Raw genomic sequence first — 27,356 nt, forward strand, 5'->3', positions numbered from 1 at the left:
TCCGCCCCAGGTCATTGCAGGCCGCCCGGGGCTCCTGCCCCAGCACCGGGCGCGCCCCGCCAGGGGGGAACAGGGAGCGAGCGCTTCGCGCGTGAGGCCTTCTGGGCCCTGCCGCGGCCCGTAGGCCGCCTCCGACCCGGAAGTGGCCTTTGGAGGCCCTGGGACATTTAAACGGCACGGAGCGGCGCAGGGAGCGGTTCGGCCGGTGAGTGCTGGGGCCGGGCGCGGTGCCCCCTCCGCGGGTCGGCACCGGAGGGAGGGGCAGAGGGAGGAGAGCTGCTCCTTAGTCGGGCCCGGCGGTGCTCAGTCCTTGTCAGACCCCTGGCAGAGCCCGCGCCGTGACCGGGGTCTGGTCTGGGCGTTCGGTGGCTCGTCCGGCGGGCGCGGGAGTCAGCTCCTTCGTCGGGCCCCGCAGGAGGGCGGCAGTAGCCCTGGCCGCGTCCCTGAGGGGGTCGGGGGCGCTCCGGGCGAGAGTGCTCGCGCCTGGCAGGGGAGGCGGCGGGCGCGGGGCGGCGCCGGGGCTGCCTCTGGAGCCTGCAGCCCCGCTTCCGGTCCTGCTCCTCAGTCTTCTCGCTGCTGGGCGCTGGCTGGGGCGCTTGGGTACCCCCGAGCACTGTGTCTAGGGCGGTGACGGGGTGAGGATGGCCGGTGCCGCTCTGCGTAAACAGCTGGGTGGAAGTGACGGGCAGCTTTCATCCTGGGCTTAGCTGTGCCAGCGTCTTCCTTCAGTGCCTCCTTCTTGGCTTTCATTCGCCCACAGTGCCCACAGTCCCGTCAACGGGAGCCCGGCAGGGTGGATGTACCTTGCACCCAACCTCACACTCACTTCTGCCTTCCCTGCTCCCCACTGTTAGGCAGCTGTCAATTCCTGGCTGCCCATGGAAGACTAATGATGAAATTGTAATGCAGGGGGGCTTGCAAGTCTGTTTTTTGCCTGTGCTACAGTTGCCAACTGCTAACGTGATTAAAGTTGCAGAAATTATAGCGTAGGCGAGGTGTGAATATTTACTTTTTGCTTGTAAGTAAAGATGGCAAAGTCCTGTATCCTGGAAGCAGTGTTTGGAGTAGTCCTGCTGGCTTTTACAAATGTTATCTACTTTTGTTGAATTGGCAGTGGGAAAAGGTGATATTAAAAGAAAGCTTACCATAGACCTAGCCATGTGAGGGCTTTGTAATAAATCTGTAGCAGGTCAGTCTATTAGAAAAGTTTAGTTATTGGCCAACACCAATGGAAAATCTTAGGAACAAGAATCACAAACCACACAGAGAATTTTTCCTATTTATTCAGGGATTTTTAATTTTTTTTTGCTTTGTATTGTGAAGCCTGTTCACATTCTGCTCAATTACTTAAGTAAATCTTGCTGCAGCGCATGTTGTTTCTTTGAAAGGGCTGCAGCAGGCACTCTGGGGAGGAGTTGGTTCTGCAGTCCTTGGTCCCTGCTGGATGGTGCCCTGTTCCCTGGGAGTACATGCTCGGAAGAGACTGCCTGTGTCCTTATCCTCTGTGCAACTGCAGCAAAAGGGAGAAGGGAGTTGGGAAGGATGATGAGAAATTCCAAGCATGCTGGGAGTAGGCAAGGGAATATAGATTTCACTTCTGCTGTGCTTTGTATTCTGTCCTGCCAATACCCCTGCGCTTACCGAATTGAAGAGAAAGGACAGTATCCTTTAGTTTAGCTTTGAGTCCAGTGCCCCTTAGTTCTGGCATAGAAGAAATGCCAGTGAGCCCTGAAGTTCTCAACATACTAGCTGGGGTGAAAGTCAGCTCTTCTGCTTCAAACATGTCTTGAAGGAAAAAATAGGCATTTTCATGAAAGCCCACAGACAATAGCATTTTCCCTGGTCTCCATTATCAATATATTTTTACATTCACCTTTGATATTACATACAGCAAAAATCATTGCTATGTCCTGTCTATACCTATAATTTACCTTAATAGTAGCTGAGGACAACTTACTAGATTGTTTTGCTCCAAAAACTTAAAGGGTAGAGCAGCTGAAAAAGAATTGAAAGATGCTTCAGCTACTTAAGTTCCACACTTGTACAGCAAAGGTGGAGGCATAGTACCATCTACAGAAACTGGCACTGGATGGAGCGGAAGCCAGTGTATTTCAGTCACTAAGAATTACGAGCTCTTGCAAAGTAGGTACGTGTACTAGGGAATTTATTTTATTTCCATCACACTGGGAGTGCATTTAAAGCTAGAAAAAGGAGGTGTAATGGTTATTCTTGGTATTTGAAGCAAATGTCCTATATAATCTGGAAGTGTCAGCCACTGTGAGAGGGAGCTGACACGCAATGCATGCAGTATTGAAACACTTCAGTAAGGATGCAATTATTTTTGAAGACTCCAGGTTGGACAGGACAAGATTTTATTTCTGATAACTGCTAAACTGATGCATCTGATACAATCTGTCAGTCGCTGCTGTAATTTACCTGGCTTTTTCAAAGGCAAGAAAGAGCAGATTGAAGGAATCCCTTATATTTGGGGTGTCAGCCTTATAACAGAAACTGCTGTTTTATGTGGCATATGGGCAGGTATGGCTTATGGGCTGTGGTTGCTTTTAGGTCACTGACAGGGATTTGGTGCAGGTGCGTCATGAAGCCCCTTCCCCCCAGTGGAGTGATTTACCAATCCAGAATTTCTGTAAAGGACAGTACATTTTTATTTAGTACACTTTTGCCTCTTTTGGTGTAATCAATTATTTGACATTTGTTTCAAGAAAATAACCCTTTTTTTCCCTGTGTCTATTTGTAACTCTGAAGTTTGGGCCTTTTACTGCACTATGGATCAGCTGGGGAATGTGAGAAATACTGCTACTGCCCAAGGTGCCAAGGAGGGATTGAACAAGCCTGCTGCTCCCCAGAAGAATGCTTACACAAGGCTTGTGCAAAAGCACCACAGTGGCCGGTTCCGGTCATATTTGAATCAGATTTCACAGACAATGCAGCTAGAAGATGACCCCAGCTCGGATCTGGACCCACCTCTCAGGAGAGGCCTGGAGGGGGATAATCCAGTCAGGAATGGGTTGAATGTGCGCAGCTACTCACCAGTCAGAACATCTCATCTGGAACAGAGCATGCCTGGAGGATTTGAGGATGATAAACTACAGATCACTCAGAACAGATGTCCTCATGAAAGAAATGCCTTTGTTAGTCTAGAAGGAGACTCCGAGGTGGAGGATGATTATTGTATATATCAGCACGGAGCTGCATCTGACTTGTTAAATATGAGTGATGACCTGGGTGGGAGAGTATCAAACAGCCTGAGACACTGTGCAGCTCTGCTGAAGTCCTCTGAGTCTGATGAAAAGGATGAGGAGGACATGTGGAGGAAGAAACATAAGAAACGAGGCAGATATCCTGCCTGCACAGATACAGCAGCTGGACACTTGTTGACTGAGCAGTTTAGTGAGGATGTGCTGGCAATAAATGCCAGGAAAAACAGTCACTTGTTTCCAGGTCAAGTCCAAGGTGAGTTCACACTAATGATTTGTTTGGTCTATTTGCTACAATTACTGTGGAATTGAATATGATGTTTTAGTCATGAGTGACTTAACATGAGCCAGTTCTGCTCTGTCCAAGTTAGTCCTTAGTTACCTGTGGGTGGCTTTGTCCTAGTTTACATGTAAGCCACCCAGCATGTGCAAATGGCTTCATGTAGAGCCAGCTTGGTGCTGGCAGGGCCTAATCCCCTGGCCCAAGCTCTGTGTATGTGGCTGTGCTGCTTCCAGGATCAGTTCAAGGCTAAGAGAGCCCAATTTCTGTGGTGTAGAGTCCATATTAGTAAGACTGCTGGATCAGAGCTGACTCAGGCCAGAATCATGCTTTTCTCTGCATTGCCTCATTGGATCTGAAGTGCTGGTTTGCCTTTGTGAAGGGTGCAAGCTCATCTAGTACTTGTGGGGCTAAGATGCCTGTATAATGTCTAATTCCTGATACAGAGTGTTCTCCAGTAAATTTTGTTGTTAGTACCAAAGAGACCACATCTTGCCATAGAAATTGAATGTCTCTTAAATGGCAAAAAGCCCACTTACGGAGAGAAATGATTTAAACAAACAAACAAAACCCAAAACACAGTATCAACAAGCAACCAAAGCCAGGAAGTTTAAATTTGGTTTCTCAGTTTAATGGATTAAAACTTCCTCTGACTCCTATTTATGGTGAAATACTTGGATAGGCAGATATTATGAACTGCTACTGGAGGAAGTCATAAATGTCACTGTATTAAAATCTCTATAACAAGTAGAAAAGACATTAATTTCTCAGCTGGGTAAGATGGGCCTGAGGCCTATCACCACTTCTGGATTGAAAATAAGTAAATGTTAACTAAATCAATCTTATAAAACTATGTCCTGTTGCTTGAGAGTTGCAAGTAATGCACTTTTTCAGGGTTTGTGGTATTTTTGAGCTTGTGACAGTAGATTGTGTGCTAAAGTTGGTAAACTTTCATGAGTTCTTGCAAGACAAGATCATAGTTAAAGATTTAACACAAGCAGATTATGCTAAAATTTGTTTATGAGCATGACTTTTTGGGAGGGTTCCCCCCCCCCATGCTTTATTATAACACTATTTACTGTGCTAGCCTGTTACAGACTTTGCTGCCTTTCACCCTGCAGCTTTTGGAGTGTAAGGAAGAGCAGCTAACAGATAGAGAGTCTACAAGGCTTACACTTTATAGCCATGAAAACAAAAGGTGCCTGCATGGATTTTATCAAAAGCAAGCACCTGCAGTTCCCTACTTGGGAGTGGGGTTGCATAAACCCTTTGAAAAATATGTGTTTGTTTAGTGTAAAGACCTAGAGCAGAAAATGTTGACCCTCATGTTAGACCTCCCAGGTGGAAAACTCACACTTTGGGGAAGACTGTTGGAAAATTATGTACTTAACCCTTCCTTTTCTTCCACCTGTGTATCTCCCCCTGCCACCCTCCTGTGTAGCTGAGACTGGTGTACACCAGAATGCTTGCAGGGATGTAAAAACAGTTTCTTGGGAAGGAAAGAAATGGGGGGGGAAAAAAAGTCATTTGATTGAGAGAAACATCTTTTCTGCTGTTCAATGTGAGTATATTTTAGCAGTCTTGTTAAGTGAAATGAGGATTTTACAGTATGCACGTGCTTAGGTATAAGAACTCACACATGACAGAAAGCCAGGACACAGCACCAGATTAATATTTTCTCATTTCAAAGCTTGTCTTTCTGTCTCGATGCTGATATAAGTCATCTTACTTTTCATAGGCAGGTGCCTGGTTTGATTGGTTTAAATCAAGGCTTTTGAAACTGTGATGGCAAGAATTGCTTCTGTCATAGCAGTGAGGCATATCATCTTTTCAATAATGACATTTCCTTACAAATTAACTCTCTTCAGCTTGTTGTAGGCTTTCCAAAAGGCTCTTTGAGCTAATCTTAAAGCCAGGCATGCCTCTTTATATTGCTTCATTTCATTGTCCACTTCTTAACAGCTCTTCAGCTCAGGCTTAGCCATTGTCAGGTTTGCGGTGACTCTAAAACTGACAGTACTAAAATTGAAGGCAATCATGGAGGTCTGAGAAAACCCTTTGAGTGCCCTGGGGCAGGCTGTGGGCAGTGGGGGACTAGTCCTTGTTAATGTTCTTCCAGCGATGCAGCAGCTCCTGTAGCCTTGGGGGAAAGCAAGGTGGTTTGTGGAGCCCCAGGCAGGTGTCACTGAGCCCTGGAGCTCAATATTTATGTTTTGCTGTTCATAAGAAGCACTGAAGATTGCCTTTGTCATTCTGTACTGTAAGGTCCCAAGATGAGGCTTGGGTGATAGGAGTAGTTCCATAGCAGATAATTAGGAGACTGGAGACTGACCATGGCAATCTCTTCTGCTGTTCCATATAGTAACTGCTTTTCCTAAGCAGTGGGAAACTTTGCAGGGAAGAGAGTTGAATTTGAGAAAAACTCTTGTTGTCCCTTGTCTGAAACATGTGACATAGTCATGAAAGTGCATGTTGGATTCAGTCTACGGTATCAGCACTGCTGGATTTGTGAAGATGAAGCTGCATATAGACTCATTCCACAGATTGTTTTTCCTTCTTGTGCAGCTATAATGTCTGTCATAAAGCCTCCTGTTCGGAAGTTTCTTCTCAAACAAATCTCAATAAAACAGAAAATAATTCTAAAATGCCACTTTAAATTGTGATGCTTATAGTTTTTCATTTAATACAATTTTCCTGCTGGCATTTTCCCCTAAATCTCCAATCCTCTCAGTTCTTTGGGTGCTAAAATTTGGTTAAATTTAGTTAACAGCCTCTCATGAAGTCCCTGGGTTATTTTATGGGTTTGATCAAAGACTGTAAGGGTTTTTCCACTTAAATCCGGAGTTAGTAATCAAAATCTCTTTTCAGACTTGACTGAAGTTTCTGTAATAAAAGGGCTTAAACCCCCTTTTCCTTGGGGCAGAAGTACTGACTCTTTCTGTGGCATCTGTCAGTCGGATGTCTACATACTAGTAGTTGAGATTTGCATGGCTGCCAAGTGGAACTTCAATATCTGTTATGCCTTGCTTTATCAGTAAGTAGTTTAGACCAAGCCGTGTGTTTTATTTGGAACAGCAAGGTTTCAGTTGCATTTTTGAGTACATGCACTTCATAGCCTGTTTTTGAGGGAGTGTTGCTGTTTGACAGCACATTCTTGAGTCTGCTGGAAAGCCTTAAAACCAGACATCTGCAGAAGAAAACTGTCCTCCAAACAGTTCTGCACGTGGAGTACAGCACAGTCTTGGGAACACCATCTCCCAGACATACTTGATTTCAGAAGATCTTTGGAGCTAGAGTACCTGGGAGTGAGAGGTGGTCTTATTGATGCTGAATACTTGGGTGGAGCAGAATGCTCTTGAAGGCTGGTTGCTTTGAAGCAGGTTCAGATTTGTGCGGGGCTGGTTACATGATCTGTGTATCTGCAGACACCTTCCTTGGGAAGAACACCACCACCAGCTTTGCTAGGTAGCATCCAGAGGCTCCTCTTACTAAAAGCTTCATGGATTTATGGTGTATTGGAGATATCTTGCCCATCAGTCAGGGTCAGCATGCCCCCTGAGTGGAAACAGGCAATTCCTGGGTAACAACATACCTTTTCTGAAATGGCGTAAGATTTCCACGGCCCTTTCTGATTTATCATCTGTCTGACACTTGGCATTTATTTGCCCAGCCTGTGGTACTTAACCGACTTGGGCAGCTTTCCATGGAGAAGTGTCACTGGCAAGCAGGCTGGTGTTTAGCATCATAGCTTTAAAAACAATTGTTGCTGTTGGATGGTGGTGTTGTGCTTGTAGCTGCAACACTGTCATTTAAAAGGTTCAGCATAGGCAAAGTAACTATCCTGGAATGGCTTGCTTTCGTGTTTAATGGGCACAGCTGGTCAAGATGGCAACAACTTAGGGGTTTTTGTTTTTCTATAGTACACTGCACTAAATTTTGTATTTGTCGTTTCTCTGGGGAGCTTTGGAAGAACCACCACAGCTTCTGCTTTTCTATAAGGCAAATGTAAGATAATTCTTACATTTAGCAGTGTAAAGTAATTCAATTTAAGATAATTCTTCTTTTTAGCGGTGAGTCTTCCACTTCTTGTCGGGTGAAATTCAGTACTTAAGAATGCTGTTATCTCCCTATTTGGCACCATTAAGTATAAGCCGCAGAAGTAAAGGCCACAGAATCAGCCCAACAAATGGAGAATGTGGTTGCTGTGGAAATCTTTAAAATGTAGCTGATCCTGCCAGGTCCAATGTAGCGTTCCTTAGATGACATTAATCATAGTAATAAGATATGGGAGAGGAGGGAAAACTGGATTTACTGTATGGCCCTATCTAAGAAACACATGAAAAATAGAATGCTTTTTTTTCTTCTAATGGTTTAGCAACGTCATCGCAAACATAAATTTCTCTCTTGCTTCTGATAGCAAAAAAAATGTTGCATTCCTTATTCTTGTGCAACTAATGTTTTTGGCTAACATCAGCTATAGTATGTGAGTTAATATCTGAGGTATCCTCTCTTGGGGAGATGAGATCCTGTCCTTGCAGGGACTGTTTTTGTGTGTGATCTAATAACTGTCTTCCATGCCCTTTACCAGAGTCCTGAGCACACCATGCTGCGGTGGGACTGAGTTCTGCGTCAGGAGCCCTTGCATTTGGCAGCAAACATTTCATCTCTGTGAAGGAGCTTTATTCACTTACTAGTGCTCATGTGAAAATGTTAATCCGTGGGAACACATGTTGCTGTTAATATGCTATTTATTTATTTTTTAAACTATGTCTTTTCTCTTTAGCCACCATTATGTAGCTCAGATAACTATGCCTGCCAGTGTGGTGTTGGTCCTAGGAATATAATATCCTAAAGAACGGAATTGATTTAATTAGCTTTTAACCTTCTCTTTAATGTAACTTGTCATCAGTTTATGCAACAAAGGTCCTGTTGAGACCCCTCAGTTTCTTACGAGATAAGGAGTTTGATAATAAAGGTGTGAGTATGGATGCTAGTCTGTTAGTATAATAAAATCACAGCGTATGTGTAATGGTGTAAAAGCTGTTTAGCCAAACTAATTAAATGCAGCAATAAATTGAGACTTGTTACTGACAGATGTCTGTTTCTTGCAGTGTCATGTTCTGACTCTGCTGTTTAATACTTCTGTCAATCATCAGGAAGAAAACATACGAGTAGGATTGAAAGTTTTTTTTAGTAACTTGGAGACTGCAGGGAGTATTGAATAATGGAGACAGTTGCTGGCAGCCATCTGGATCGCTTGGTGGACAGGGAGCAGGCAAAACAAAATCCATCAGTGGGCCAGCATAGAGCCATGCTAGCAGTGAAGAGGAGACCAATGTGGGAAGCATCAGCTTGGAAAAAAGTTCTGCATTTTTGATGGATTAATTAACTGAACATCCCCTTCTTGTGCAATGTAGCCAAAAGGGTAAAATGTGTGAGCATGGAAACTGGAAGATGGAGTATGGACTGCATGTGTCTTTGTCATGGCAGCAGCGCTTATGGAGCTGCTGTATCCTGTGGTGATGCCCTCTGTTTGGAGTGGATAGTGATAAATTGGTGAATACTTAGAAGATAGCCACAAGAAAGATGAAAACACTGGGTTCACAGAGAATGATTTGAGGAGCCCTCCGTTACTTATCCAAGAGATGCTTGGGGGGGGGGAGAGAGCTTTCAGTAAATTGCCTCCATGGGGAACAGATGTTCAATAATAGGCTACTCAGTTGAACAGATTATGGTATAGTGCATTTGAGGCTAAACAAATCTAGGCTTGAAATACAGAACAATTTAGTAATGAGGGTGAATGACCATTGGAACAGTTTTACTAAGGCTTGTGGTGCGTGGTTTGTCACTGACACATTTAAAAGCCCTTATAACAAATTCTACCCTTGGAATATGCTGTACTTCCAACAGGATTTGATTTGTAAAAGCCTTCAGTCTTCTGCAATCCACAAGGTCAGGCAGCCCACACACCCTAATCAGGTCTGGTCTGTTCACATAATCTCTGAAGTGTCTCCTTTGCCATGGATAGGTAGGCAGGACAGGCACTTTGCAGCTAGCTTCAGTGGCTAGTGGGGATTTCTCTCCAGGCTGTGACTGCTGCAGGGCTTTCACCTCTGCCTTGCTTTCCAGCCTGTGCTTCTGCCTCTCTTGTCCTATGGAGAGCACACCAACACTCCTGGAGTGCTTGTGTCCATCTCTTGCCTTCCCACCTCAAGCCCCTTGCTAGCTAGTGCCATGAAGTGGTATGGGCTGCATGTCCCTAACTCCCTCTTGTGGGGAAATCCAACCTATGGAGAATTGAAACTTGGCTGGGGCAGGATGGAAAACAAAATGTTGGGATCTATTGCATAAAATAAACTTTTCTGCGACAAAAATAAAAATTTCCAGGGTGCTGAAAGAAAATGTCAGCACTAGCAGCTGCAGCTCACAGATGTATGGGGTAAGTTGTGCCTTGGAGAATATTTCAGGAGCTCTACAGATACAAGCCTGCAGCAATGTGTTTTTGTTCAATTTGTATGTTTTTAGGCATTTTTCCTCCACAGTACTAAGGGTTGTGAGTGAAGTACCTGCTACACTGAATAGGCAGTATGGGAAATGGTTTATGAGCAAGTTGTCTTATTCTGCAGCACATGGGGTAACCTCAGGATATGTATGAATCTGAAAGCAGTTCTTTCATTTCTTCAGCTATTAATGTCTTCAGTACATTAGCACCTCCTGTCAGGTATTTTGCCTTTCAAAGCCTCTTGAGTTTGTCTGATCTTTGAGCAGCTTACTTACCTCGAACTACTGAAGCCCAGAGAAATCAGAGAGAACTTCCCCAGTATTATGTTTTTAAGGTGTTTTTCTTGAAGTCTTGAAGAAGCCTTTCCGCAGCGTAGTTACTGGATAAAACAAAAAGCAAAGGGTATCGTGGAGGGTGCTTTGGGATGATGTTAAGGACGAGAGGGCAGTGGAAGCAGCCCTGACCCACATCCCCAGGCAGGAGTGGAAGCCTGGAGGGGTGCAGTCACCAGGCGGAGTAGGTAGTTAGGAGGTCATGAGCAGGGTGGAGCAGGTTCACGGAGAGTCCTGAAAACCAGAAGAGCTGTATCCCCTCCCTGACAGCACCACTGTGCTGCTGCAAGCAGCTGGAGCACAGTAACTATTTTGATAAACTTTTAGTCTATTGCTACTAAATGAGTTTCATCACCAGCCCTTGGTTCGGAGCTTGGAATGGTATCTTTGGCGTTTGCACTCATGTAATATTCCTACAACACAAACCCTGCTGAGGAATTGAATAAAACTGCAATTACTGTGAATTACTGAAGTCAAAACCATGTAAGCATGAGGATGCTTGGAAGTGTTTTTGAAGAGGAAGCATAGTGTCATGGGCACATGATCTTGGTGGTTGGGAGCAGTTTCCACAGCATTGTTTTCTGCAGCAGAAAGAATCCATTATGCATTTTTCTTCATTTCAGTTTTTCAAAGCATAGTCCCTTTCAGAAAGCCGAAGTCAGCAAAACCTTTTCATTTTCCCTAGTTCCATACTGAAATCTAGGGGCATGCAGGAATTATTTAAATAATTATGTTCAGCTTAAAGGAAAAGAGCAATGGCAACATGTGTTTCCCACTTAATTTTCATGGGTCTGGAAATGAAGTCTCTACTCCTGAGACTTCCCTGAGTATCCATGGACATGCCACTTTTTTTGCTGCCTCCATCCCTAAAGTAGGAATGTTTCTTCCTCAGTGGCTTGTAAGAATACTGAAGGTCTGAATCTTTTATAATCAGCTTCAGTGGTATGGTCACCTCCAAAAGCAGCTCATGGCCCTATGAACTCATGCATAAACCATGAGAGCCTGTATTTCCCCATCTGGGAGTCACCACTGGCAGGGCAGGCTGTCTTCCCACAGCCAGCTTGTTCCCCATTGATGCAAGGATTCTCTGTGTGCTTTTTTTTTCTTTTCTTGGACATTCAACTCTCTGTGCAGATTTTGGCAGACTTTCTACCAAAAATATTTAGAGAATCACTGTCTTCAAGGAGGCAGGGTGAGAGAGCTACGGTTTTGTTCCTGGGTGCACAAGTGGCTCACAGCTGGACTGTGTCCTGATGCACAAACATGGCTCTGCTGGTAGATGAACTGCTGGCTGGCACAGACAGAGCGGTGTTAAGTTGAACAGGGTTGTTGGTAACTGGTTGGGCTGTTGCTGGAAGGACTGGTTGCTTGGAATCACTCCTGAAATCCCATTTAAGAACTGTGTGGACAGGCCTTCACTTTTAAGGTCTGTCTCCTTATCTTACATTGATTTGTCTTGATGGTGGAAAGTTACAGCTCAGATTTACGCTGAGGCTGGGCATTGGTGGCCCATGAAATGGGTCAATTAGTGGAGACTGGTGGGCATGGGAGCTAGTTCTGGCAGCTGGATTGCAATACATCATCCCCTCACTTCAAGACATTTGCATGGAATTTACCTTTTGGCTGAGTCCTTGCATGTAAATGTAGGTCTGCATTGTTTCTCTGCTTTGAATAACTGTTTAATTAACTTTAAACTTAATTACACAGTCTACCATTGCCTAAATCCCCACAGTGCTGTCATATCACTATCCTTTTTCACTTCCGCCAAGACATTCCCTTTTAAATTCCCTTTGACCTACTTTTAAATCCTGAAGATTCAAATCATTCACATCCTTGGTTGTTTTTCGGAAGGACCTACAGCAACATTGTAGGAACTCCCTTTGTCTCTGTGGTCAGGCTTGGACTAAGCACAGGAGTGTGCTGCAGAACCTCCAGTTTGGTTTACATTTCATCAGAGAAGGATCCCTTTTTTGATAGCTTGTGATAAGGAGAATGTGCTGTCAGACTTTCTCTTAGACCATAGACTGAGCATCTGAAATGCTGCCTTCCAGGTTTATCTCCTGAAAGTCTCTGCTGCAGTGAAACCTCACTGAACTGATAACGTATCTCAGAAGTCTTGCCTTCCCACTCCTACATCTCTAATGAATTCTTTCCTATGACATCCTCATATCTCTCTATTGCTTTGTCTTTAATCTTGAGCCATCTACTTTATTTAACCTCTTTGCTTCAAGATACTGTAAAATGCATGGTGGTGGTTCTGTTCCAAGGCTATTGGAGAACTCTAAATTCATGTTGAGAGCAATGTTGAAGCATAGCTGTTCCTAGCACAGGCTGGAGCGGAGCTCGGCTCACAGGGAGTCTGGTGGATGGATTTTGGTCCGGTTTTGTATTATTTGGGTTCTAGCACAGAGTTTTGTTTGAGATATCTTCCAAGGAGTGTCTTTTTTCTTCGTGGTACAGAACTCTTTCCCTGAGCAGCTATACCAACAGCTGTCATTGTTTTTCCTTTTAAAACAAAATAGAACAAAAAACTATTTGACTGTTGCTGCTAGAGAGAGACATTTAATCTCTTAAATCTGCAAAATATTTTGCAAAACAGAAATATATAGTTACTTCTGGCCTGTCTGTGACCAGCATTTTTGTTGACATAACTTGCATTTGAGATCACTTCAGTGGTGTTTGTTGATTTTGCCTGTTGTTTTTGCCTGTGTGTGGTAATTTGATCCCAGATACTGTAGTAGTCATTTAAGTGCTTGGGATTTGTGACTAAGTAATTTATATAATATGGCATATATTAGATGTCACTGCTGCATTAGAAATTAAAAGCAATCTAACAAACATTTTTTGGCTCTTAAAATTTGAGAGGGAATTATTTTAGAGCCTTTAATCAGAAGAAAATATCATATAGCTTTTAAATGGCTATCTAAGCATATGAAAGGAGAAGACATGGGGATCCTAGCAAAACCACCCTGATGTTAATGCAGTTTGTACTGGCAAAGAATGCTTTTGCTAGTAGAGTTTATTTGACTTTGGAGAATGAAAGAACTAGTTGCCTGGTACAGCAGTGTTAAGACTAGGTCTGTGCCTGTCAAGAGCTATAAGGCAGAAACTGCATCCCCCCAAACTATCAAAGCTGGCAGAGTTATAGTTGCAAAAGTACCTGGGATGGGTTTTTCAGGGGCAATGTAGGATCTGCGATTTTTTGGGTCCCAGATACCTTTCCAAAACAAGGCAATTTCCATTGACTGAACACTTGTCTTGAGACTATTGCAAACTCTCTTACACATCAGCATCCGCAGTGGCTTGTAAAGTTATAGACAGGACTGCCTGGCAGGTTGTGGAAAGTATTCATTTGCCAGAAGACCAAATTTGATGTTTTCTAGAATTTGCTTTGCCAACTAGGCCAAGAGCCAGCTTGAACTTGTAGATCTGTGAGGTGATGCCTTGGGCTGCCACATGATTGGACTCTAATTCATTAAGTCTCTAGTAAGGATGAGCAGGAGCATGCCTTACTTAGCTTTCTTGCTGCGCTTAACCCAGTCTGACTTAAATGGGAGTGTTGGACTAAGCAGGGTCTAGTGTCTGAGTAGTTCTTGTTGCCTTTAGTTGGTGAATTCCTGCCTTTGGAGATAAGGTAGTGCTGGGTCACCATTCATTTAGTAGCTGCCATGCCTTCTAGCTCATGGGTGTATCCTTACAGTGATTCACTAAGTGCATAGGTAGGTTGTCTTGAAGAATTAAATGTCAGGGAACTACTTGGAAAGTCTGAAGGAAATTGCTTTAAGTCATTGAAATGTGTCAGCAATGAAATTAAACATTGTAGAAATATGGAAAAATATTTAGTAACCATGTGTTGTGAGTGTCTCATTAACTGATAACAAATAGAAGTTCTATTGCATGTTATCAGTTCTGGAGGTATGCTTCTCTTTCTTCTCACGTTTATGCTAACTGTAAAGCAGGGTTATTTGAAAGATTGCTTTGCATATCTAGATCATGATCTAATGCTGGGATTCAATGGAAAATCCTCTTTGCAATAGCAGAGTTAGCAGAGGTGTTGATGCCATCATAGTCTGATAAAGGTAAGTAGTAGATGAAAGTATTTTGTGTTGGAAAAGTTTGTAACAATATTGTTCTGTCCAGTGCTTTCAACATAATTCCTTTTTCATTTTTACACGTAGAAGGAGTCATTACATGTCATGGTAGCTGTCAGTGCGGAGTCCTAAACCTGTAGAGGTGTTACCTGCACAGTTGTGATGTTCTCGGAGTCCTGCACACCATGGGGAGCTGAGTTAAACATAAATAATGTACATAGTAACAAAACTAGACATTTAGTCAGAATTAAAAATGCTTAGTAACAAGGTAGGCGCCCTTTAACAGGAAAGGGGAAAGCTGTACCAAGATGTCTGTATCTTGGAATTCACTTAGATCTCTCAAGTAAAACTAGTTCTTGCTGGATCCTGGATGGGAGGTATCCAAGGAGTCATGGATGTGCTGATGAAAGTTCAGTGAGGAATACTTTCTTTCTGTGCTAGTAGTAATCAAATAGCTTGTCAGGTCTTAGAGGGCAGTTGGAAATGTTTTATTTTTGGTAAATAAAATTGAGGGTCTTGGTTCTTCCTTGTGTAAAGCAATATGCAAGTTTTAATGTAAAATTAAAGGCTTTCTGGCCTTGCTAACTTCATTTTTAGTTGAACATTTTAGTTGATTTAGTTGGCCATCTAGTTGATCAACTGACTAATAGATGTAAATTTAATTAAATGCAGTACTTCTCAAAACCTGAACTGTAGAGTGATTTTGTATAAAGTATGTCAAAATAAGATGATTTAAAACATCCAGCCTCCTCTCTTACTGTAAGCCAGATCAATTATTGTGGGAAACTGCCTGCCTCCATTATTTTTTTTTCCCTCAAAATAAGAAAAGATTAATAGGTACTTAGGTTTAAAGATCACAATGTGCCATTGCATGATGTCACTGTTGTTGTGACAGTAATGAAGTGTGATGGCTTGGATTCTAGATGGAGTTCCAGTGCTGTCCCTTCAGCGGAGCTCAGCCAGCTGCTGCTGCCTCCATGTTGGTTGCTGGACTTTCTGGGTTGGAGCCTCCAGCTCTATCCTTTCTATTCCTTTTCCTGGCGCCCATGTTGAGAAAAAAAGGAGGTGCTGATTGTGGACTGTTCTGAAAGCCCACAAATACTACCTACTTTTCATTTCTCTCTAGCTGTGGAGGTGGGAGTTGTGTGTTTCTGCTTCCCACAAGTGCTTTCCCTTAGCTAATTTGAAGGGATTCCCTGCTCTGTGTGTGGAATTGCTGGTGCTGTTTGAGTGTCTCTTTGCCTGATACAATGTTGGGATTGTTTAAACCCACGTCTCCCTCCAGGGGACTTCAAGTAATGAGCAATCACCCTTCCTCAAATTGTTACTTCTGTATTATTTTCCATGGGAAATGGCAGAACATCTAGGAGTCCCAGACAAGTGATGGCTGCATCCGTGGAGGTCATCTCTACATCAACTTCCAGTACCTAAAGGGGCTGACAAGAAATCTGGAGAGGGACTTTTTACAAGATCCTGTAGGGATAGGACAAGGGGGAATGGCATTGAACTGAAAGAAGGTACATTTAGATTAGATATCAGGAAGTTCTTCCCTTTGAGGGTGGTGAGACACTGGAACAGGTTGCCCAGAGAAGCTGTGGCTGCCCCATCCCTGGGAGTGTTCAAGGCCAGGTTGGACAGGGCTTTGAGCAGCCTGGTCTAGTGGAAGGTGTCCCTGCCTGTGTTGGGGGGGTTGGAACTGTGTGATCTTTAAGGTCCCTTCCAACCCAAACCATTCTATGGTTCTATGATCTGTGCCGCCAGATAAATGTACCCAAACAAGTTCGTTTGCTGTGTGTTGTGAATACTTATGTGAATTGCTCTGCATTCAAGCTTGGGTGGTTCTGCATATGCACATGTGCTTGGTGGATTGTGGTTGCTTCAGGCCCCTTCTTAAGATGCATCAACCACCCTCAGCTCTCTGTCACTGCACTTTAGTCTTCCTTCTGTTGAAGTTATTTTTATTTTTTTATTATATTAATTTACTTAATGTATTTGATTATTTTAGTGCTTAGAATGTACTTTGTGCTTCTTTTTACCCTAAGAGATTTTGTTGTATCTTACAAATAACATGACTGTAACACCACAAGAAAAGTAAGACTTCTGACATACCTGTTGCTGGAAGAGAGTTTAACTAAGTTTGTGATAGCAGTTATTTCAGAAAGGATAGTTTGAATAGATCCTATGTTGTCTTATAGAGTTGTGGAGTAGTCAAGTTACAGTTTGCTTTTTGGAATGATGTCTGTTTTATCCAGTAGAATATTAATGCTGGGCAGCAGACAGGAGGAAAGCCCATCATGAGAACTATTTCTATACATATTTCTAACTTCCAGTTTTAAGAGACAGGTGCATTACAGAAGCAAATACTGAATCTAGTTGAAACAGATGGCAACCTTTAGTTAGCTATTTTTCTTTTAAAAGGAGAAATACAAGAAATTACAGTCATGCAGAACTTGATGTGTTCCAGTTGAATGCTAATTGTGACAGTTGTCTGTGGCTTTGTAACAGGGGCGGTTTTGTTTAGCCATAAATGCCATGGCCAATGGGGTCAAATACTTATCCAAAGTGGCTGTGTGTAAACTGGCTTGAAAGCCAGCTATGTCGAAGCAGAGTTTGTTCATTTGAGTCGTTTTTTTCTTTGACTTTGTCTGAGTCTGAGCGGATGAAAAACCCCACCGAAGAGCAAGCCAAAGGCTTAAGTGTTGGAAATGAGCACGTGCCTCTCTGCGTGTCTACCTTTCGGCATGGAAAGGTGCTTCTCCACCCCTTGCTGTTACTGTGCATTATTTTTGGCAGTAGTGGCCCCAAAGTTTCTGAACTGATGGCCATGGCAAGTGCTGGGGCAGCTCTGCTCTGCAGTGCCTAATTCTGGCTCTCACCTCACTTCCCTCACTAAATTTTTTTTTTTTCTTTTCTGCATTTTAGTTTTCTGCATTTTAGCTTTTTTTTTTTCCCTAGGTCCTTCTTAGTTATATGTTGATTTAGCTTCCTTTTTATCCTAAGTTCTTTAATTCATACTAGTATTTTCTGTGACTTGCTGTCATAGAAACGGGGGCTTTAGAAGACCTTACGAGCTCATGTAATCCATTTCACTACCTCAAGGAAAAAACGACTCTTTTTAGACCAACTCTGGCAGACATCAGTCTCACCTATTTTTAAGAACCTCCAGTGAAGCGGATTGCGTGACCTCTCTGAGTGATCAACCAAGTGCCTTGCATTTTTGATAATATTCCTAAGATCCTGACTGTTGCAGTTTAAGTCAGATTCCTTCACCAGAGTGTTTCTGAAAACTCTGACCAGAGCAAACTGTGTTGCCAGTTCAAAGCTATTCTGCTCATATCTCTCTAGACCTTCTACTTTTGGTGCCTGTTTTTGAACTTACTCTCTTGACTCTTAGGGCATTTGCAAATCAGTTAATTTTAGTTCCATCTTGTCATGTGGTCCCTGCAGGTAGTATTGGCTTGTTTGCATCGGCTGAACACTAAATGTGTGATTGCGCTCTTGACATGTTATAGTTACAACTTCCCTTGTCCAGTCTCCTCCCTGAAAGTATGTGCAGACTATAAAAAGCCTGATCATATAGAAAGAGGCTGAACTACATTGCCCTTGTCATCACTGAACACAGAGACTGCCTCTTCATTTCAATGTCATGTGTGGAGACACTCCTTGTGGCCTTTAATCTCTTCCTCAGCTGGTCTGAACTGGCACCTTGACTTGTCCCTCTGCCTGTCCTGGTGTATCTTCTTCTGAATTTGGAGGATCTCTCCCTCCTCCTGTTCATTTACCCGTTGTTATATACGGAAATTGCTTTTTGTATTTGGTGGGTAAAGTAGCAGTTTTCATAGAATCATAGAATTTGATTTGGGTGGGCAGGGAACATAAAAGGTCATTTAGTTCAAGCTCTCCCAGCGTGGGCAGGGACACCTTCCACTAGACTGTGTTGCTCAAAGCTCTGCCCAACCTGGCCTTGAACACTGCCAGGGATAGAGCATCCACAACTTCTCTGGGCAACCTGTTTCAGTGTCTCACCACTCTTACTGTGAAGAATTTCTTCCTAATATCTAAATGTACCTTCTTTCAGTTTAAAGCCATTCCTCCTTGTCCTGTCACTACACACCCTTGTAAAAAGTCCCTCTCCAGATTTCTTGTCAGTCCCTTTAGGTACTGAAAGGCTGCTCTGAGGTCTCCCTGAAGACCTGAACAACCCAGCTCTCTCAGCCTGTCTTCACAGGAGATCTGCTCCAGCCCTCTGAGCATTTTCACGGCCTCCTCTGGACTCACTCCAACAACTCCACATCCTCCTTATATTAGGGATCCAGAGCTGAATGCAGTACTCTAGGTGGGGTCTTTCAAGAGCAGAATAGAGGGGGGAAATCACCAATCTTGACTTGCTGGTCACCCTCCTTTTGATGCAACCTGGCATACAGTTGCCTTTCTGGGCTGTCAGTGCACGGTGTCAGCTAATGTTGAGCTTCTCATCAGCCACTATCCCCAAGTCCTTCTTAGGGGTGCTCTCAATCCATTTTCCACCCAGCCTGTATTTGTGCTTGGGATTGCCCAACCCAGGTGCAGGACCTCTCATTTGGCCTTGTTGGACTTCATGAAGTTCACATGGGCCCACCTCTCCAGCTTGTCAAGATCCTTCTGGATGGCATCCTTTCCCTCCAGTGTGTCAACCACACCACGCCCACACATCTTTTTCTCTTGTTGTACCAAGTTTTTAAAGATCTCTTCTTATGTACAGCTTTTTAAACACTTTTTTTTTTTCTCACTGCTTCTGTTTAATTCCGTGAAACAATTTGTGATTGTGTTTGTGAAGGATACCATATGTAAAAAACTTGCCTTGTAACTTGGATAGCCCCATCGCAAATAAGTTGGCATTACGCATTTTCTGACTTGCAGGTACAAGCTTGGACCCAGGGAGTGTAGCCAGGAGGGGCTGGAAGGCAAAGCAGTGATGACATGTTCAGTATCCAGGTGGAGGGCCAAGAGGGCAGCTGCACAGTGCTGGGTTGCATTCCAATGTGCTGATCCGTGGAACAGCGTTGGCATATGCTTTGGAAGCTGCTGCTTGCTCTCCTGGCTGTAGGGAAGGGGCTGGGGTGATGGCAGTAAAGGAAGGGGTGAGTCTTTGCAGAATATTTTTGTATGATCATGGCCTATTCTGAGGAGGAGAGACATTTGGAGCCTTGGCATGTCTTTGTGGTGTCTTTGTGTACTGTGCTGCCTCCGGTAGCGCAACAGTTAATTACTCCAGAGTGGATTGTTGAGAATTTTTTCTTCCTCTTGATTCCTGAACTAGTTAATTAAGTTGTAGGGAAGTTATATTTTCTCACTACTTGGGGGCTTAATGGGGTGGAGGCTTTGGAAGCAGTTTAACAATTTCACATTTTATGTGCTCTAATGAATTTCCCAGGATTTTGGAAAGGTTGTATCCAACTTTAGGACCATAATTTCCAGAGTTTTATTTATTCTGAAATAAGTTAGCAGTGGATTAAGAGGCACAAAAAGCCAACAGATTACAAATGAACTAATGAAGATATTGTTTCTTTTGGATAAAGAGCATGACTCACAGTTGTGACTTGCATTTATGTACTGCCGACCATGAGTTTCAATAGGATCAAGCTGTCAGTAGGGTTCCTCTTCCATCCCCTTCTATTTCAAACCTGTATTTGATTTCAGGTGCAGAAAGGCGAGGGTATTCAAGGACCAGAAACAACTCTGAATCTGCAAGAACCCCCCAGAACTTCGATAGGAAGAGGCAACTCTCTGAATCGCACACAGAAACAATGAAAACTTCAGACAGCAGAATAAATCCTAGACAACTAGGAACTCCCAGAGGTATTAAAGCAGAGTGTGTACAGGCTTCAGGAATAAGCTGCCCTGAAGCATGTGCTCGGCGCTATTAAAAGATGGGCTGGGATGAATGCTCTTAACTCTAAAATGAGCTGTAAAAGACTGTTGATTATTTGTAAAATATGATTATTCCAGGCTTTTTGGTACTCTGAAGTTTGGTGCCAGTATTTCTATGTAAACTGTTCTCAGAAGCTTAACTTTGAATACAAAGCCTCTGTACAGCTACTCTTAAGATACATAGGTGAGTTTGATGGGCAAGATAACACTTACGAATTTTTGTTTGCAGGAGGAACCTATGCTGCTGTCACAACTTTAGGTGATAGAAAGAGTCTAAATAAGCCCACCCGAGGGAGGAAGAAGAGTGTATTTGAAGCCTACATGTCAAAGGAAGATGTATCAGCAGGACTGAAAAGGGGAGAGCTAATTCAGGTGCCTGGAACATAAAATGTCCATTTCTTGTGATAAGTCTGTGAAAATCACAGGCAGTTGTTGGAAATCAGTGTCAGTTGTTTGCATGACAGGGAACTGATGTACCACTTGTAGATACTAGAGGAAGATTTTTTTTTTTTCTTTTTCAGAAGGTCCTAGAAGTGAAACAAAATTTTTATGTTAAGCTGAAGTGTAGTTGTTGTTTTTTTTTTTGTTGATTGCACTGTTTTTACAATTCTGTAAAGTTTCTGATGCACACTCATGATGAATTGCAGAGTTCTGGTTGAATGGTCTGCCAGTCATTGTTGTGGAGACACTTGGTTTTGCAAATGATGTCCACAAACACAGGAGGTGCTGGCAGCCTCTGTCTTTTTCAGTGTAAGTAAAAAATAAATGCCCTTAGCAAGAGACTTCCTGCTGAAATTCCTCATAAAGATGTTAGTTAGTCCTCAGCGATGAGGTGCAGACAACTCTGCTTCCCTCCTCTTCTTTTTTCAGTCTATCAACTCTTACCAGAAGTCTCCCTCCCAGAAAAAAAAAGAGGGAGAGTGATGGTGCAGGTAATGCTCTCGTCCCTGGAGTCTCAATGCTCTGATGCCTACTAGGGCATTGCAATAACTAGTTAGAAGTGTGATATAACTTGTTAAATTGGTATCAAATGGCCAGCCAAAGATACACAACACCCTTGATTTGCTTGTGTAATTTTCTTTGCACCCCACTAAGGCCATAGGGCTGATGCAGACACTGATGACAGTGTATGGTTTACTGAAGTAAGGCACAGATAGTAAATGGAACTGAAGAGCCCATCAAGATACAGAAAATCATTTGCATGTGTGCGTGCAGTTCTTTGCCTTAAACATCTAGCAATAAGCATGTTCTCATTTTACAGAGTCTAAAGATCAAAGATTGTGCTTCCATTTGGAGCAGCAAAACTGCAGCCATAATTAGGCAGCAATTATTCTCTGAATGTCTAGTAAAATGTGGGAGAGGGTCTGCCATATGTGTGGGTAGCTGGATCTCGGAAAGGGTTTTGCATAGAGGCAGGCAGGGCTGAGGTTCACTGAGGAGCAGGAGAAGAGCTAGAGCCACTGTTGGTACAGTCCTCAACACGGCATAGTGTTCTTCAGGACACACCTGGTGTCCCAATGAAATCAGACTGTTTGGGGAAAAAAGGCGCATGGAAGTCAGTGAGGTCATGACAGACACTCATGCTGGGGTATAGTTTACCCAAACACACCCTGGTGCATTATGTTGTAATGCCAGTGAAACATGATACTTTCATCAATACACTGACGTTGCAAATGGCATCACTTCACTTTTTGTCTGATTTCTTGTTATAATTGCATAGTAGTTCTTGTATAATAACACAATGGTGTCATTTCCAGAGGTATGATGAAGGTTTCACATGTAAGATTGCCTGATTCTTTCCTGAAGACCAATCTGATGAGCTCTTCATTTTCAGAAAAATTACTATGTGGCATATCCCTCCTGATGATCAGAGTGGTCCACTGGGCTACTCAGACCTTAGACCAGTGCCTTTTTAAAGACTGTCATAGACATCCACAGTTAGGAAGCAAATGGTGAGGGAAGAAATGTGAGCTTCAAGCTATGACTTCTCCCCATGGCTGCAGTGGCATATGGCAGCAACTTAAGTTTCTGATTTAAACTTCAGGAGTGTTTTTGGCCATGCAGCCTGATAGCATTAAGTGCCGTACGTGTAGACTGCCTGTGAGGTCGGGTGCAGCTGCAGATGAGGCACATCAGACTATGACTGCTACCTGAGAATCCCATTGAAATGCTAAGTCCCAGGGGACCTGTGATTGCATGCTCTCTGGCAAAAGAATCCTTAATTCTTGTAAATGCGTAGTGTCTACTTCAAGTTATGTGTTGCATAACTGGGAGAGTCATACTCTTCCATACATATTTCTGAAGCTGTATCTATTTTCTTTTCATCCACTTCCACATCTTGGGAACAGTTGAGGCTGTAAAAGCTGGGTTAATCACTTTAGGCTGAGTGTCAGATCATGAGAATCCTGGCTCAGCATCTTTCATCTTCAGCTCATTCATCCTTATGATTTCATCAAGACCATTCATAATTGCAGTCTCAGCCAGCATAGGTGAGATCCTGAAAGCAACTTCAGTGAAGAGACAAATACTCAGTGCTGTTCTGTGCAACGGCAAGAGACATAGTGAACAAATACCTATTGTTTTAATACCCAAAAGCAGTGCATTGGTCTGGCATGGTAAACTGCAAAAATGCTCCACAAGATCCTATGGAAGAGAAAGACAAACCTGTTGGTCTGAATCTGGTGGTCCTGAGCAAAGTTGAGTGCTAGTGAGACAGCAGCATGACCCTGAGCAGGGACTGTCCCCTGGAGCATCCTGGAAACAGTGGATCTGCATATATTTGTGTGAGAACTTGAGAGATTTCCTGGAGGGAAAAGACCCTACCATGAACTCTGAGGATGTTGCAGGACACTGGCAATGCAGCTACTCAGCTAAATGCTCCTGAAAGCCCAACCTGTGGAAAAACTACTGGCAGATGTACAGGTCACTCAGATAAAACATGAGTACCATGAAGATTAAGTAGTTCTAGGTCAGGAAGAACAACAGTCTTATCTTTATGTGTGCTGACGTCTGTCAGTAATAACAGTCTTAATAGCTTCTGGTACTGTATCTGACATAACTCAACTTTTGATAAGTAACACGGAGAATTGTGCCCCGCAGGATTCCTGAATTCATTTAATTATGTGACGTGTGTGGAAGTGTCCTTCTGAAAGAAAGGGGATCTGAGATTAGGTCCTTAACAGTGCATAGACTTCCAACTTCCCTGCCTGTAAAACTCTGCGCTGAGTGAACACTAAGCATTATCACGTTGGATGGAGTCGCATTGGACAGTCTGAAGGCAAACAAGATTGAAAAACTTTTGCATAGCTACGGAAATGTTGGCTACACACAACAGATTTAGTCAGGTTATGTAGTAAGGAGCATTGACCCAAAGGACCATAATCATCCTGAGAAGCACCAGCCAGAAACTCATGTCTGCTCCACGCCTCCAGTGTCTCACAGACCCTCCCTGCAGGGCTGCTGGGGTCAGGTGGAGCAAGAGTGAGCAGCTTACAGAGGTGCAGAGCCTGCTCTGCTGTTAAGAGGGTGTTTTTCCTTGTAAAGCTGTTCTTTTGTGGGTGTGAAGGCTGGGGTTTCCCTCATTTTCATGGATTGTTTTGTCAAAGGTGACCTTGGTAGCAAGCAGGTTTTTGAACCCTGGCCCTTTTTGTTGTTTTGTCATATCAAAAAATCTAGTCAAATGTGTTGTGATAGCTGTTACACACTACTGCTTGGTTTGAGGTGCTTGAAGTTTAGTCTGAGTATTGCCTGCCCTGGTTCTAGCAGAGCAACTTGAGAAATCATGGCCCTTTTTTACCTCGCTGTGGAAGCTCAAGAAGGTTAGAAACTGTTTTGCAGGTGTGTGGGAAGCTGACTTGAGTCATCAGAAAATGTTTTAGAAACCTTCCTGCAAACCTTTCTCTTCCCTTTCAAAACAAAAGCCCTACTGACATAAAACCACTGATAAATATAGCAGCTATTATTTGCAAGCTATTGTAAAATAATACAATATCAGTGTGACATCATGAGACTCTGCAGCCAGATCCTCACCCCCTAATACACATATGAGAACAGTTGTTCATTGCAGATGGGGTGAGTGACTGGTTCCAGATATGATATCACAGCGTGAAATGTACAGCATTGTAAATAGGATTTTCATAGGCACAGATAATAGGGCCCATCTGCTTTCTAAGATATTTTTTGGGAGTTCCTTGCTTAAAGGAAAGAGCAGAAGTATTTTAATGCTACTTGACGTAAGAATTCTAATCTGATCATAATTAGGTAGTGCATATAAAATGTAGAGAAACTCGCTGCATAGTAAACTTGGTAACACTTTGCTTCTCTGTGTATTTGCTGGAGCTGGGCATCCATGTGTGTGTAGCCACTCTGGCGCCTTCTGGGCTATGGACACAAAACCTGATTTTTCATGCACATAATGGATATTTGCACCTGGCTGATTGACAGCTGCCCCAAACTATTTGAGGGAATTCTGCAGAGTAACACAGGGTATCCACTCATGTGCTTTGAAATGGTGGGTAGATGCTGGTATGGGAGTTGTTTGACTTGCTGTCAAGCAGGACAACTGTCCCTTTTCAGTTTTTCCTTTCCATAGCATCTTCCTTTACTAACAGCATGTTGTTTTGATGGCTGAATCTGGGATATAAGAGGAAAAGAAAGACCACTGAAATTTTGCCATCAATGGGTACCAGTGTTAATAGAGGTTGATGATGGCGAGTTAGCTCTCACTTTGCCTAAGCATAAAATATCCCCAGGGTTGCTCCCAGTGGGTTATCTTTGGTTTTGTGCTGTTGTCCTGAATTGTGCCTGCCATGTAGCTGGTTAATGCTAGCTACATAAGGCACGAAATAAGACATCACAGCAAAGTATTCAAATAGTGCCTAAAGAATATACAATATATGGTGCTGGTATTTCCAAACTTAATCAAATAAAAACAATGGAAAACCTTCATAAATCTGCAAATTTCTAGAGGCGGCAAAACTTTCACGTGTAATCAGCTTTATTTTCCTGTCATCTTGAGTGCTTCCCAGAATACATAAAAAAATTAAATGCTGCAGTAAATTTTTAAGGAAGCAATTCCTGTGAGGGGTTCCTGTGATTGCTTAACACAGAAGTACAAACAGATGGAATCTGTTCATGTAACAAATTGGCTAACATTATTTCAAATACACAAGTGGAGAAAGTTTTGAAGCCTCAGCCCAAAACAGAAGCCTGTCTGAAGGCAGATACCTACTTGTATTTCTGTAAGAATCCACCTCTGTCAGTTACAGCTACAGTCCAGCTACAGTCACTTGGATCACAATTCCCAGGACCTTCTTGGGATGGGGTGGGGGTGGCACTGGTGTGTAGCCTGTGAGTCCTTGGTTGGCTCCTCCTTTCTCTTGGATGGACCTGAGCCCAAGCTGCAAAACTGGTTGGTTTACTTTGGAGGGGTGATACGAATTTGTGGCAGATGACTTGAGCGTTGAGTTGGCAGATAACAAGGCAGAAATAGACCGTGGAGTTTCAAATGTATTTAAAATAGTTTAACTTTAAACATGTTTAAGCAGAATTTAATCCTATAGACTTTAAATGTTTGGCTTTGGAAAAGCCTTTTGATTCTTCTTTAGAAATGTTCTTTATCACAGAATTACTGCTACTGTCTGTTTACAGGAGCAGCCTAAGCAGCCAGAGCCCCATAAGGCTGATAGCAGCTGCCATGCAAGCTCACCAGGCCAGCTTTTCCTCTTTCCTCCTGTCCTCCAGAATAAGCAAAACCACCATTCTGCTTTTCCAAAACAGAGAAAAACCAAGTGTTTCTGTTTTCTGTTTAATGAAGTTGATGGATGCTCAGCAGAAAATGTATGAAGAGAGCAGGAGGGCTTGGATCCTCAGTTCACCCAGTAGCAGCAACAGCTAGTGATTCAACATCTCTTCAATGACGAACTTCAGTAGATCAGCTTAAGCCTATCATGAAACTGCCTTTTGACTTGAAATTATTCGGATGCTAAGTTGTCAAGTCTTGAGATGTATAATGGAAATTTAGATGTTTCTCTCATGTTTCACAGTAGATATATTACTCACAGCTCTCTAATTTAAGTGATGTTATGTAAAATTAATAAGATTCAGGCATAATCTTTCTCCTTCTTCTCTTTTTTTTAAGGGACCCTTGAGAATAAATCCTAAGAAGTACCATGAAGCCTTCATTCCATCTCCAGTAAGTGTAATTTTATAATGCTTTAAAGTTCATAAGGAAAGGTGCATTAGGATAAGAGTTATGCTGTGCACAAGAGGTCACTCAGAGGTGAATGAGTTGGAGTAAATGAACATGATCTGGATTTTCTTTTAAATCAGATATTCCCAAAAAAATCCAGCTTTTTCATACCCCACAGAACTACTTACTTAGCTTGTGCTGAAATTTGGGATACTGCTGGGTTCCATAGAAGCCAGCTGAAGTCAGGTTTGAGGACCACCAGATAGTGTAATTGGAAACCCTTGGTTTATAGCTGCAGAGGTTTTATAGATTTTCCACTGATTTAGGTTAATCTTCCCTAAACAAATATGCTCTCCATTTTCGACCTGCTGCATGAGCTAATTTGAAAAGTCATTCCAGAAATAATACGCATGACTCCTTTTCATGTGCCCGCTTTTGCGCAGATTCTATCTCTGTTGGCTTGTGATATACTTCTGTCACAAGGAACTGGTTTGTACCTCTTCTTTCCTTATTTTCACAGAAAAGAAGGGCTCTTGCAATTTCAGGGACTTTCAGCAGGGAAGGTGACCTCGCAGCTGGCACAGCCAGGGCTTTTTATCTGGAACTGACTTGGTCAAAATGTTGCCATCAGCGAGAGAGAGTTTCATACTGAAATGTTTTGCTGGTGTGGGGGAGAGAAGGCAGAGCTTGCCCTCAAACAGTGAAATGCTGACTCGGTTGTTTCTGCTATTGACAGTGCTATTGTTTTGGGGCTTCGATTGAAAGGCTTGAAATTTATGGCATTGTCATTTCACGTTGTTGATTTGGGATGATGTTTTGGAGCACAGTTTGTT

The 27,356-nt window shown here is 43.0% G+C and overlaps 1 protein-coding gene across 3 annotated transcripts in view; it reads left to right on the plus strand.

The window, feature by feature from the left end:
- The first annotated feature begins 45 nt into the window (after positions 1-45).
- Positions 46-27,356, plus strand: part of DIS3L2 (DIS3 like 3'-5' exoribonuclease 2) — a 198,863-nt gene continuing 171,552 nt past the window's right edge. The window contains exons 1-5 of one of the 3 annotated variants that reach the window (XM_057427351.1): positions 46-205; positions 2,767-3,474; positions 20,103-20,261; positions 20,563-20,705; positions 26,473-26,526. In XM_057427351.1, the coding sequence (XP_057283334.1) occupies positions 2,787-3,474; positions 20,103-20,261; positions 20,563-20,705; positions 26,473-26,526 (1,044 nt within the window). In that variant the 5' untranslated portion in view covers positions 46-205; positions 2,767-2,786. The remainder of the gene's footprint in view (positions 206-2,766; positions 3,475-20,102; positions 20,262-20,562; positions 20,706-26,472; positions 26,527-27,356) is intronic. The other 2 variants (XM_057427350.1, XM_057427353.1) reach the window with 2 other exon arrangements.

Source organism: Pezoporus wallicus, unplaced genomic scaffold (genome assembly GCF_028554395.1).
Source record: "Pezoporus wallicus isolate ANWC-B61680 ecotype Strahan unplaced genomic scaffold, APGP_CSIRO_Pwel_v1 scaffold_7107, whole genome shotgun sequence".
Classification (NCBI taxonomy): Eukaryota; Metazoa; Chordata; class Aves; order Psittaciformes; family Psittacidae; genus Pezoporus; species Pezoporus wallicus.